Raw genomic sequence first — 13,396 nt, forward strand, 5'->3', positions numbered from 1 at the left:
GGGATTGAACTCCGGTCCCTTTTGCTTGTGAGGCAGGCGCTGGAACCACTAAGCTAAATCCCCAGCCCTGCTACTCATTCAGTGAGAAGGAACTACTTACTTTTACAAAAGAAAAGTCAGAATGGTGAATTAGAAAACAAGAAAAATGGTTACCTGAAAAGAATGGAGGAAAACAGGATGAAAAACTAGGGAAGAAACTTCATTAAGGATTTCACTATGCTTTTGTCTTTGATGTGTAGATTTCTACACAGTCAAAAAATTGAATCAACAATCAGAGGGAGCTAAAACTGAATGCAAATGAGGCCAACTGTATTTGATATGAATTAATACAACCACATTGCAAAGATAAGAGAAAACCAAGCAGGGTAACTTTTGCATATTTACCTTGTTCCTCACAGGGATTAAGGATGATGATTTTGGAATTATTTTATGTATATTGTAGGACTAAGCAAATGAGGAGATGTGATTATGCAGGTAGACAATATTCTTAACCAGAGAAGATAGTTGGGTTCTTTTCCCCCCATTAATGGGAATTGGTCCCAGGGTTTCATACTGAGCTATATTCCCAACCTTCTTATATTTTCTATTTTGAGTCAGGATCTTGCTAGATACCCAGGATGGCCTTGTATTTGCCACTGTCCTGCCTCAATCTCCACAGTAGCTAGGATTACAAGCATACGCTATTATAACGAGCAGATTTTTGTTTTTTGAATGGAATGAGGAAAGGTAAAGAATCTTAGCGAGGTTGATTTGGAATTGAAGATACTGTATTTCTAAACACATACACGCACACAGAGTTCAGCTTTGTTTATTAAAAGTCTACAAAGAGTTTACACCCTGGTATCAATGAATACAACTTCAGCCCAGATCCAGTTTCTAAAATTGATTCCTGAGATCCAGCTTCCAAAATCTAAAAGAAATAGCAGATCCTCAAAGAAATGGCCGATTCCAGAACTGAGGCTGGAAAAGTGCAAAGATGAGCCAGGAACAGTTTGCTGCGCCAGAAGGGAAGTACTCCGAAACATCAAACAAGTATATCTAAAGGACAAAGGAATACAGGAGCTCCTATTGGCCAAGACTGGGATAATTTAAGGATCAAATATGGAGAGTAGTAGTTTACAAATTCACTAAGTAAAATAGGAACCTATAATTTTGTGCTGATAACAAATTAGAAAAAATAGGGAAAGACAATTCCTCCATACATTAGAACGCTATCATCTAAATATGAAAGTAAATCACCACTTTTAACCATTATAGTATCGGCCAGTTAGGGCAAACATCAGCAGTTACTAAATATAAGAGCACAACAAAGAGGTTATATATATGGTCTCAATGTCCCCTCACAGATAGTTTATCATCTTCAAGTGGTAAGATATTAACAATATACAGAGAAAACCTACTACAATGAGATCAAAACTAACTTCCTGAGAGACAGATAATGCTTCCTCTAGGATGTGATATATTAGAAAGGACACAACATCACTTATGTAGTATACAGATGTATTCACAACCTAACCCAATCATAAGTGTTAGACTGGGGCTGGGGATTTAGCTCAGTGGTGCCTGCTGCCTACCAAAAAAAAGAAACCATAAGTGTTAGATAATTTCAAATTAAGGAACATTGTACAACAAAATAATCAAAGTGACTTCTTTAAAAGGGTCAGGCTCATAACAGATAAACTAGAGGAACTGTGCCAAAGCTAATGACACTAAATAGTTGAGATTAAAGTACAACAAAAAACATTAGACCAATTGACAAAACTGGAAAATAGACTACAGGTTATGGTATTATATCAATGTTTTGCTGAATTTAGTTACTAAACTGCAGTCATATTGAAAGAAAATATCATTGAAGCATAAAGAGGATAAAAGACAAAATGTATATAACCTGTTCATATGACCTAGGAAAAATAAATGCATATGCATATGGGATAAAAATCATAAAAAATATAGAAAACTAAGCAGTAAATTTAGATAAAAGATAAACAGGGGCTTTCTAAATTATTCTTGTAACATTTCTGTATGTATATATGGAGGGAGCGGAGGGAATGATCAAACCTCTGGTGGGAAGGGCACTCACTCAACTGGACCAGGCCACATCTTTACCTTATTTAGTTGCAATTACTTCCACAAAAGCCCTATCTCTAAATATTGTTGCATGGAGGGCTTCACCATGTGAATTTTCAAAGTGGGCACAACATTTAGTGCACCACATGCAGGCACAATTTAGTAGTACTGCTCTTGTGTTATCCAATGCTGGATAAGGTCTTTGTCTAGACGGTGATACTCAATTCATAGCTTGAAGTTATTTCAAAATAAGATTTCTGAAAAATCTGTTTTGGTTATGAAAAGTTTTATAATTAAAAAAACAGTTATAAGGTTATGAATGAAAGACACAAAATGTGCAGTACCTTCTTCTGTTTTCTACAACTTACTGCACTGCCACCTAGGCTTTGTGTTTATCATGTAACAAAAGAATTAAATGTCTCTAAATATTTCTATTTAGAATGACTGACTACCTTCAGTTGTTTTCTTATTGGCCTTCTCAGCAAGTTTGGTATAGCACACAGTGCCAGGAAATGGACAACAGATTAGGAACAGAGTAAATTACTAAATCCAGATATTTCTCAATAAGCTGGGTAATCAGCACTGTGTAGCAAGTGGAAAGATTCCACAAGATAATCCTTAAAGAAATGAGCAAGCTAAACATCTGGGCCATAAGGCTTTCAAAAAGTACCAGTGTGGGCCAGGGATTTAGCTGAGTGGTTCTACCGCCTGCACAAAAGCACAAGGTCCTGATTTCAAGCCCCGGTACCCCCCAAAAGTACCAGTGCTGTGACCCTATAGAGACTGATGATCACTGTGACATGAGTATCTGGGCACAACTGTGTGATGCTGCTAAAGCCAGAAGCAGTGGTGTGTGTCTGGGGTCCCAGCTACTTGGGAGGCCACAGTGGAAAGACTTGGGGTTCAGGAAAACTTATTAAGACACCTCCCCACCCAGGGAGGGACTAAAAAGAAACTTAAAAATATGGAAGAATAAGAGTCAAGGGAGTTTTATATCATTATTCAGGGTAAAGTGGTTTCATACCACAAAATTACTTTCTTTTTTTTTTTATACACGAAGCCCATTTTTTCTAAAGCATTATGAAAACTTATGAAAGCATTATGAAAAGCTAAAATGAAAATCCCATAATCTTATTTACAAGATGAATGAAATTTTTAAAAGTAAATTATAAACAAGATTGAAAGCTATAAAGTTATGTTGACTTCAATGATTTACACATAGGCCTATCATTATGGGAAGGTAGTTTTTAAACACAAAAATTCAGCAGAACAATTTTAGAAAGCAATGAGTACATCAACAGCTGGAATAATGAATTATTTAGTGCCTATAACATTACATGAAGAAATTATGTTAAAACCAACCTCACAATAAGAATTATAGCAGGGCACATTTTTTTTCACATTTTCAAATATAAATATGTTCTGCAAACTGACCACAGAATGTTAGCTGGGTATTCTCATTGAACACTACATATGACAGGGAGTCAGACTTTCTGCAAAAGGGAAGGAAGGGGACTTTGAGATGGAGGGAGGGGAGGAGGAGGAGAGGGGAAGATGATAAAAAAGAATTAATGTGCTATGTACACAACCCCCCCAATGAATGCAATCATTATGTACTGAAAATACATATTGATAAAAATAAGAATTTTTAAAAGACTATGTACAATTACCAAGGAAGAAAAAAGGGCAAGATTAAGTGAAAAACTGTTTCCCACCTGTAAAAATACTTAATATTTAAATTAAAACAAAATATCTTTCCCCACCCTTGTATGCCAGCAAAATTTAACCTAATAAATGGGAAATTACCTGAAATGGTTACTATTCAAAGGCAGAATTAATGCACACGTGTTTCCACAGCTTCACGGCATAAAAGTCTGTCTGCACCCACACCATGACAGCCAAGGACAAATGCAGCACCCAGAGACAGCACAGAGCAAAAGCAGAGCGACAAAGAGCAGAGAAAAGGAAACTTCAGTCATTGAGACAAGTCCTTCAGACGAAGCACAGGAATTAGAATTCTCTTTAAAGGAAGACTTGCGATTTTAATGACAATGAAAACAAAACAACACAAACAGAAGAATGTGCAACACACATACATCTGCCCAATGTTCTCCTTCAATTACACTTATTTCCAACTTCAGAGGACAGAGGTTATGCCCATGCTTATGTCTATACACGTAGCATGTGAGATTTTAAAATACATGTACAGTATGACCTTTAAAATAACAGAATACTTCTTTCTCATGTTGTGTGACTTATTTTCTTCCCTCTTTAATATTCATAACTCAATGTCAAAGGGGTATTTTCCATTTAATGAAAACAAGATTTGTGAGTTGTGCCATAATGCTCAAATTCACTATCATCTACTTTCACAAACTGATGACAAATAAATACAAAGAAGCACCATGCTAGAGCACTGTGCACAGTGCTCCCAAGTTCATCTCTTACTATCAGAAAGAAAAGTACTACGGTGTAATTCTTCCCGTATTAATACATGCTACTCTAAAAGTATTTCATATTGCACAAACTCAAGGAGGGTAAAAGCTTTTGGAAAACAAAAAGGAAAGACAGAGCATGACAGTAACTGAAGGGTTAGTAGAATGCAGCTTTCAGTACCTGTGCTACAGTGATTGCCCATGGAATCGAGCCTGACCAGGTCTCTGGTGAAGAGCGGGTGCTCCCCGCTGTTAGCATCGTTGGAGCTATCCATGCTACCGTGGCTTGCTGTGTCCCCATCGCTTCCACCTGCAGCCTGCTGAGGAGCTAAAGGGAAGGACGACAGCTCGTCACAAGCTGATAATCTGAACGTGAACAGGAACCTACAGCTCCCTTACATGTAGAACACTTTGTAAATCTCTACAAGTTTTAACAACAGTAATAATTTTGGACTATGATAACCTGTCATAGTTGTATATGAAAATATGAATGAGAATTTCATTTATTTTTATTTGTTTTTATTTATATTTATGTTTTCTACTTTATATAATTAAAACTTCCTATCCCTATAAAGCTATGGTTCAAAGAGAAACTATCCTTCCAGTCATATGCATTACCTGATGTTGAAGAGACCGGTGACTTCTGTATGGTCCTTTTAAGCGGCTGCCTAAATTGGGCCAGGCCACGTACCACATTCCGCACCTTCGTCCACAAGAAAATACCACTACGAGTGCTTGTAGGCCATGGGCTCTCCAAAACTACCTAAAGGTAAAATAAAGGTAAAAAGTAATATTTACTAGGAGTATTTAATTTAAAAAATAATATAATAATAAATATTTAATTTAAAAATAATATAATAATAATGATTTTCTTTCTGGTGGTGGCTATTAGTATCTCAAGCCTTCCTTCAAAAATCAGTAATAGAGTCAATACACAGACATACAAAGAATTATACCAGCCACCTGGTAGATGGGAAAACGCTCTGTTTCGCCAATCATCAGAGATGCAAAACCTCAATGTCCCTTCACATCTGTCACAATAGGTGCTATAAAAAAGGACGATAACAGGTGTTGGTGAGGATATGGAGAAAAGGGAACCCTTGAACACTTGGTCAAGCGGATGTAAGTGCAGCCCAGGGTTAGAGAGCCTTTCAGAGCTTTCAATGACACCGAACAGCTGGCTCAATACCCGTGCCACTGGTCTGTCACCACTGGTACAGCAATTACAGAAATCACTATGGAGGGTCCTCAAAATATTAAAATTACACTACCATGTGATATAGCAATCAACACATATTCAAAGGAAATGAAATCAGTATCTCAAACAGATCTCTGCACTGTCACATTCACTGCAGCATTATTCACAACAGTCAAGATACAGAATCAGGGGGTGTTATCCATGGTGACTGGATAAAGAAAATGTAGCACAACTGGGAATGACTGTGCACACCTATAATCCAGGCTAATCTGGAGGCTGATGCAGGAGGATTGAAAGTTTGAGTTCAGGGAGAAGAGAGGGGCAAGGGGAGGACTATTCAGCTTCAAACATGGATGGACCAGGAGGACATTATGCTAAGTGAAAAAAGCTGCACAGAAAATGGCAAATGCTGCATGATCTCACCTAAACACAGAATCTAAAGAAAATGAACTCACAGAAAAAAATGGTGTTTATAGAGGCTTGGGTTGGGGTTTTGAGAAGACGTTAGTCAAAGGATATAAAATTTCAATTAATTATGAGAAATAAATTCAAGAGATCTATTTTATAACAGGAAGACTACAGTTAATTACAATGTATTATACTTTGAAAATCAGTAAGATAGAATTTAAGCATTCTCACCAAAAAAAAAAAGTGAGAAAACATTTATTAATCAGCTTGACTGAACCATTCCACAATGTACAATAACACCTTGGTTTACAAATGCTTCTGTTTGCTAACAATCTGGTTCACAAACAAAAGGGTTTGGCAATAGTTTGCTTCCATTCACAAACCCCACGCTGGTAACAACTCAACCATGGCCTTCTTCTCCGCAAACACAAACACAGCTGTCTTCCCCAAATCACAAACAAACTGGGTTCATACACCGAGGTATCACTGTATACGTGTTTCAAAGCATCATGCTGTACATTACCCATTTGTTTTGGTTTTTTTGTTTGAGATAGGTTCTTGATATGTAGTTAAGTCTCACCTTGAATTTGTGATCCTCCTGCTTTTGCCTCCTGTGTGCTGGGATTACAGACATGCTCCACCACACCTGGTTTATATTTGTTTTCTTTTCCTTTTTTTTTTTTTTTAAGATTTCAGTATGGAGAGCTAAATCTAGGCCTTCACACTGAGGTTTGTTTCTTTTGTTTTTTTTTGTACTGGGAATCGAACTTGGGTCCTTGCACTTGTAAGGCATGTGGTGGAACCACTGAGTTAAATCCCAGACCTCACACTGAGATTTAATGCAGACTTACTGTTTTGTTTTGTTTTTTAATAGGGTCTCAAAAAATAAAAAAATAAAATAGGATCTCACTTAGTAAATTTTCCAGACTGGGCTTGAACTTTCAATTCTCAGACTTGTAGACTACTAGGATTACAGGTGTTGTACATATGTTCCAGAAAACATCTGGCAATCCAGACAATTTTTATTTGTCAACTAAGGGAGAAAAAAAATTATGTCCCTCAAAATTTCTTCAAAGAAAAACTTCTGTGACAGTCAGGGTTAGGGGTAGGTTGGAATTCAATTACCTGAGTATTGGAGTGTGGGTATTATGGTTAGTGTTAGAGTTAGGGTTAGGGTAGGTTTAGTTCTAGGGATAGTGTTGGAATTCGAGTACCTGAGTAATGGAGTATGGGTACTATGGTTATTGTTAGGATTAGGTTTAGGGTAAGGAACAGTGTTGTAATTCAACTACCTGAGTACTGAAGTGTGGGTTTATGTTTACAATTTTATAAAAAATTATCATCCTTAATAAGCTGCACATATATATTCCTAATGTCAATCCTACTTACCTTATTATAATAACCGTAAGTAATAGCATTTGGCTTTATCTTAGCAGTTTTCATTTCAAATAAGACTCTCACTGCTAAAACAGGATGACCCCAGAGTCCACAAAGTTGCATTACTACTCGATAGCACACCTAACAAGAAATAATATCAAAGCATTATAACACAGTGGTCTGTGACTTTAGATTTTTTTGAAGACTTTCTTCAATTCTTTTTATAAAATTATTAGGTACTATTTTAACTTTTATTCTAGTTTGAGCATCTTAGAAAATTATTTTTAAAATCTGTTTACCAGCATTATTATTTCATAAAAGAACTATGAGATCATTATAGTTTGAATAAATAAGTCTACACAGAGGATAACTGTTATTACCCATAACTTGAGAAAGAATTCATTTGTAAAACCAAGTATGATTAAAACAGCTCTCTCCCCAATCACCATGCTATATACTGTATGCCAAAAGAATTAAGGCCAGGAGCTCTAGAATGTCTGTATAACAAACTGGATTTGTAAACACATAACTTAAAAAGAATGAAGAAAAAATACATTGTAACATTATTAGCAGAGATTTTTCATTTTAAATCTTAATCTGGTACCAGAATTATTTATAGTTAGCACCAAAGAGAAAAGTTAAATAAGTGCCTCAGTTTCCTCACTGCTAAATGGATAATAACAGTATCTACCTCTTAGGATGATTTCTGAGGCTTCAGAGAGAATGCATGAAAATGTCTAGCATATCATTCATTGAGTGCTCTCCATGAGCAAGGTACAGTATGTATACTGGCTTATTTAACCTTCGAAATTTAAAAAGAAATCATTAGTGTATTTACTATCCTTAATAATTACATTCTTCTTGGGAACACGTAAGACAGCAATAATTACTTTTACACCCCCTCCCCTGCCCCAGATGCATTTTCTCTCTCCACAAAGTCTACTTCCCTGTTTCCTACCATTTCTCTTTTCTTTTGCTCTTTAGATTGTATTTGGGTTTCTCATATAAGACACACCGGGTAATATTTAACCTTCTGTGACTGATTTAGCTTAACCTGTCGAATGAGGAAGGTACCAGTGACTGTTACCTACACCAGTAGGTCACCAGGGGCAATTTAGTTATCCAGAGGACATTTGGTGGTAATATACTTTTGACTATCCTGACCTATAAAGGAAGAAGAGGCATTACTGGCATCTCCTGGGGTGGCCAGGGATACTGCTAAACATTCCACAATCTACAGGTTGGGCCTCCAATATTAGTTGTGTGGGCCAAACGTCAATAGTGCCAAAGTTGAGAAACTAGAAGCTACATGCTCAGGAGACTAATCTGAAACACAGATAGGCTAAACAACTCTCCTTAGGACACTGGCCGTAAAATGAAAACCACTTGCAAAACGTTTACTTACAACCTGTTCCTTAATAAAGTTATATTAAGAATAAAATACTCTGGGCCAGGGATTTAGCTCAGTGGGTCCATCGCCTGTCTTGCAAGCACAAGGCCCTGAGTTCGTGCTCTGGTACCCAACCCCCACAAAAAAGAATAAAATATTCTATTCATCAGGCAAACAATCTGGCCTAAGTGGGGAGGTCTTTGCTTTATACTAAAGCAGGAATTTTTTAATAAATATATTTTAAGATAAACAATATAAAACAGCTCCACAAAAGAGCACCTCTCCTGATTAATGAAAACATCAAGCACACTTTAAAGCAACGAAGACCTAAATTTTCTTAAAAGTACAAATTAATACTCGCAGCAGTTACTCAAGCCCTTTGACTTGCCTCGTCTAGTGGGTCCACACATGCTTTCCGCATCTTCAGAAGTATGTCATACGCCTGCTGAAGCGCTCTGACCTTAGGGTGAGAAACCCTAACATAGGCTGGGAGACAGATGAACCATAAACTGTAACAGTGACTGAACAGGCACTTCGCCCACTGTGGTGGATTTACATAACATCTCTTCGCCAATTTATGAGCTGTTTTTATCTCCTAGAAAAGAATAAATAACAATATTATAGTATCTAATACAACTGATTAGGGCTGGGGAAGGGAAAGGGAAAGAAAAAATTAAGGTAAGATTTTACCCTAAAATCAAGCATTTGTTTTACAAGTATCTTCCTATGTAGTGCTACATGGTTCCCTAAACATTTATTTACTGAAATACTACTTTATACTTTTCTGCAACTACCTGTTGACCAGCATCTATCTTCTAAGAGACCAAAATTTCTTTAAGAGTAAATATCACAAATAATTATATAATGGTTAATAAGATTCTCTTCATACAGAAGGTATTCATATTTAATAGATAAAAGGACAGCTAAAACCACACACTCCAAATTCATTTATTGTTCAGTCTTTTTTCTATCCTTATCTTGAAAAGCAATATTCGTCTTACTCTTCTCCCTGCTGAAGCTTAAGATGTCCTAGGATACTGCCTGCCAAGATTTTCACTCTAAGTATCATCCCCTCCCTCTCTTCCCAGCCATAGTCCTGTGTTAATTCTCTCACTAATTCCTTTTAGACTTACTCCTTTGTGGTCAGAGGCTCAGAATGATCAAAGACTTCATAATACTTTGATAGTATGCTTTCTTTTTTATTTCATTGTAACTGAGGTGGAAGAGATTAGATATCAAAATCCTCTGCTGATGATTTATCAAACTACATACTCTGAGAAACGTATACTCTTAGTATGCGAGAACTGTATTGTATGCCTTGCAGTACAGGTTTCTCTACTAGAATGTAGTTTTCATTTAAAAAGTACTGGTATATTCACTTTCTTTTCTAACTCTAAGAGATGTGAAGACACACTTGAAACTACACGCCCTTGTTTTCCGAGATCCAAGGTTCTTTTCTTTCCAGCTAGCCGGGGGAGGGGGTCTTGTGCAGCCATCACTGGCACAACGGCAGCCAGAATGGAGTTCAATCCCCTTGTGACTTCAAGAACTGTAAAAAACATTTCAATGCATCGTCTCACATGTGCAGGAAGATTATGCCTTCCCCTTTTCCCAAAAAGCTGAGACAGAAGTGCAGTGTGTGATCTAGGCCCATCTAAGAGAGACAATAAAGCTTAGGTGAACGAGTCCAAGATACAGGTCAGCAGACTGCAAAGTGGTCCAGGCTCCACTGCACGGTGCAGCAGGAAGGACCAACAGCAGCACTGTCCAGTGCACACTCACCCAAGGCATGGTGGTTACCTCAATGCTAAAACTCAACAATGAAAGCAAAAGATCCTCAACAGAAACCCAGATTTTGCCAGGCAGAAAAGGAAAAGGACAAATAAAAGAAAGAAACAAGTCAGAAAATGCAGGACAAAGTAATCTTTCGTACAGCCGTATTAAAAACTATTAAAATGAAAAAAAAATCTGCCAAAAATGCGATTTAGAGGCTGAGTGGTGTAATTATCCTATTTTGAAAAACTGCCTTCATTAAATGGGTTCGTTTTTTAAATTCTTTAGTTTCCCCTTGAAACTCCTTAAAAAAACATGAACTGTATGAAATTAAAGAATATTTCAGGTTCCTCTAGGATTTAGGAGACTACCCAAGAATTAGTAAAACCAAACGAAAGTTTTCATTCTGAAATATTCCACATTCTGAAGTACCTCAAAATGTCAGTGTGCATATAAAAAGATGTTTAATTTTTATAGAAACTTAATCACGGTTAATTCTTTCTGCCTAAATCAGATACAGTAATAAAGCAGGACTATAGGTTATACTGTTATCTCCTTTTAAGATGTAACGACTGGGATATAAAGTGTATTTTTACATTAGCCACCAGAAAAATGCCAACACCACCTTATACTCACCAGTTGGCTATAATAAAAAAGACAGAGCATAAGAACTGACAAGGATACTGTGAACCATTAACTCTCATATGCTATTGGTGCAGCCAGTCAGTGGACAACAGACTTTCCACATGACACTGTGATTCTACTCCCAGACAGATACTAACAGAAATGACAACATAAACCCACACAAACACTTATGCACAAATGTCCACAGCAGCACTATTCATAGCAGCCAAAATGTAGGGATCACCTACATGCCTATAAATAAAGAAACTGTGGTATATCCACATAATGGAATATTATTCAGCCATAAAGTGGATGAACCTTGAAAACATTACACTAAGTGAAAGAAGCCAATCGCAACACATATTGTACAATTCTATTTACAAAATGCCTAGAACAGATAAATCTGTAGAGATTAAAAAGAGAAAAATTACCAGTTGTCTAGGGCTGTAAGGGACAGAATTTAGGGGGATTCATGGGCAAAGAATTTGGGCTTCATTTCTGGGTGATGAAAAATGTTCTAAAATTAACTGTGGTGTCAGGCGTGACGGCACACACCTATAATCCCAGCACCTGGGAGGCTGAGGCAGGATTGCCATGAGTTCGAGACCAACCTGGGCTATACAGTGAGTTCAAGGCCAGCCTGGACTACATAGCAACACCCTGTCTCAAGGAAAAATATAAATAAATTAATTAATAATTAATTAATTGAACTGTAGTAGAGGTTGAACATCCCTCTGGATATACCAATGTATACTTTAAATGGGTAAATTTATAGTATGAGAATTATATCCCAATAAAGTTCTTAAAAATTATATTTAGTTCCCAAAGATTCCTTAGAGCATAAACATCCGCATTTAAAAAATTCACCCTTAATATTTTAAGGAGGGATGTAAGAAATCTAGTTAAAATCTGGAACAATCAAAATGGGTATTCAAGCAGTTGCAGAGGGTGATGAATGCATAATATGAACTCAAAGCACATACATATATTTTACACTTTAAATTAACATGTATTAGATAAAGCATCTCTGACCTGTTTGGTTCTTTTAGCCATGAGAGCCGGGCTGTTTGTAATGCTGTTCCCAGTAGGGTGTCTACTAAAACAGAGTTTCAACTCCTGTGGTCTGTCAAAAAGTTTAAGATCCAGTCTTGGAAAGTATTTGTAACTAAAAGAAAAAGAAAAAGAAAAAGAATTGCTGATTTAAAATACATTAACTTTTCATATTATTTCAGTACTGAAGTATCTGTAAACCTCTAATAGTACCCAGTATTATTCCTTAAAATCCTTAAATTATTTTCAAAAGTGTAAGATACCTATAGGATATGTACACCACCTACATGGAAACACTGGCTCCTCCGCGCCTTCTTTGTTACTGTCAACCCATACCTAGAAAACAAATCCCTCACCTCTTACTTAACAGAGGAATTAATAACTCTCAACAAAATCTATGTGCTTAATGATAATTTATATTAAATGGAATAGTCAGTATAGTTTGTAACATTTGTTTTTTTCATAAAATTATGTTCCATTGATATTTGAAAGAAAAAATCCTATTTTTATTTTAGTGATGTACTATATAATTTAACCAATTACTTACAGTTGGACATTATTATTATGGGATTTCTGAACTCCTGCAATCAAGTATATTTATGTGCACATCTTTGTGAATACTTTCTCTTAATTTCTTAGAATACCTTGTAACAGAATTTGTAGGTCAATGTTCATCAAGAGAATTAAAATTACTAATCACTATCAAATTATGTCTAGAATTATTCTATTTAACACATACTTTGTTGTTTTTGTTTTTTGTTTTCTCTTTGTACCAGGGAACAAACTCAGGACCTTGCACTTGCAAGGCAGGTGGCAGAACTTAACACATACTTTTATTAGTAGCATAAGCTGTCCTCATGCAGATAAATTAAAAATACTTCTCTCCTTATTCGTTTCATATGCATTTCTTTAACTACCAGAAAAACTGAGTATGTTTTCATATTATGGACTTTGTTTTTCCATTATTTTCTTTGGCCAATTTTCTTCTAGGCAATATTACCTTTCCTTATTTGATTTTACCCTGTGTGTCAAACCAAATCATAACTTCTTTTTTTTTTTTTTTTTTTTTTTTTT

General features: G+C 36.2%; 1 protein-coding gene across 2 annotated transcripts in view; it reads right to left on the minus strand.

Annotated features, from left to right (window-relative positions):
• The window catches only part of Dennd4c (DENN domain containing 4C), a 90,094-nt gene that overhangs the window by 33,977 nt on the left and 42,721 nt on the right, over window positions 1-13,396 (minus strand). For both annotated transcript variants that reach the window (XM_010630913.3, XM_010630912.3), the window contains exons 15-19: window positions 12,305-12,437; window positions 9,264-9,470; window positions 7,498-7,626; window positions 5,121-5,265; window positions 4,684-4,830 (exon numbers count right to left, since the gene is read on the minus strand). In XM_010630913.3, the coding sequence (XP_010629215.1) occupies window positions 4,684-4,830; window positions 5,121-5,265; window positions 7,498-7,626; window positions 9,264-9,470; window positions 12,305-12,437 (761 nt within the window). The remainder of the gene's footprint in view (window positions 1-4,683; window positions 4,831-5,120; window positions 5,266-7,497; window positions 7,627-9,263; window positions 9,471-12,304; window positions 12,438-13,396) is intronic.

The sequence above is a fragment of the Fukomys damarensis genome, unplaced genomic scaffold (genome assembly GCF_012274545.1).
Source record: "Fukomys damarensis isolate Sample0158 unplaced genomic scaffold, DMR_v1.0_HiC HiC_scaffold_31, whole genome shotgun sequence".
NCBI lineage: Eukaryota > Metazoa > Chordata > Mammalia > Rodentia > Bathyergidae > Fukomys > Fukomys damarensis.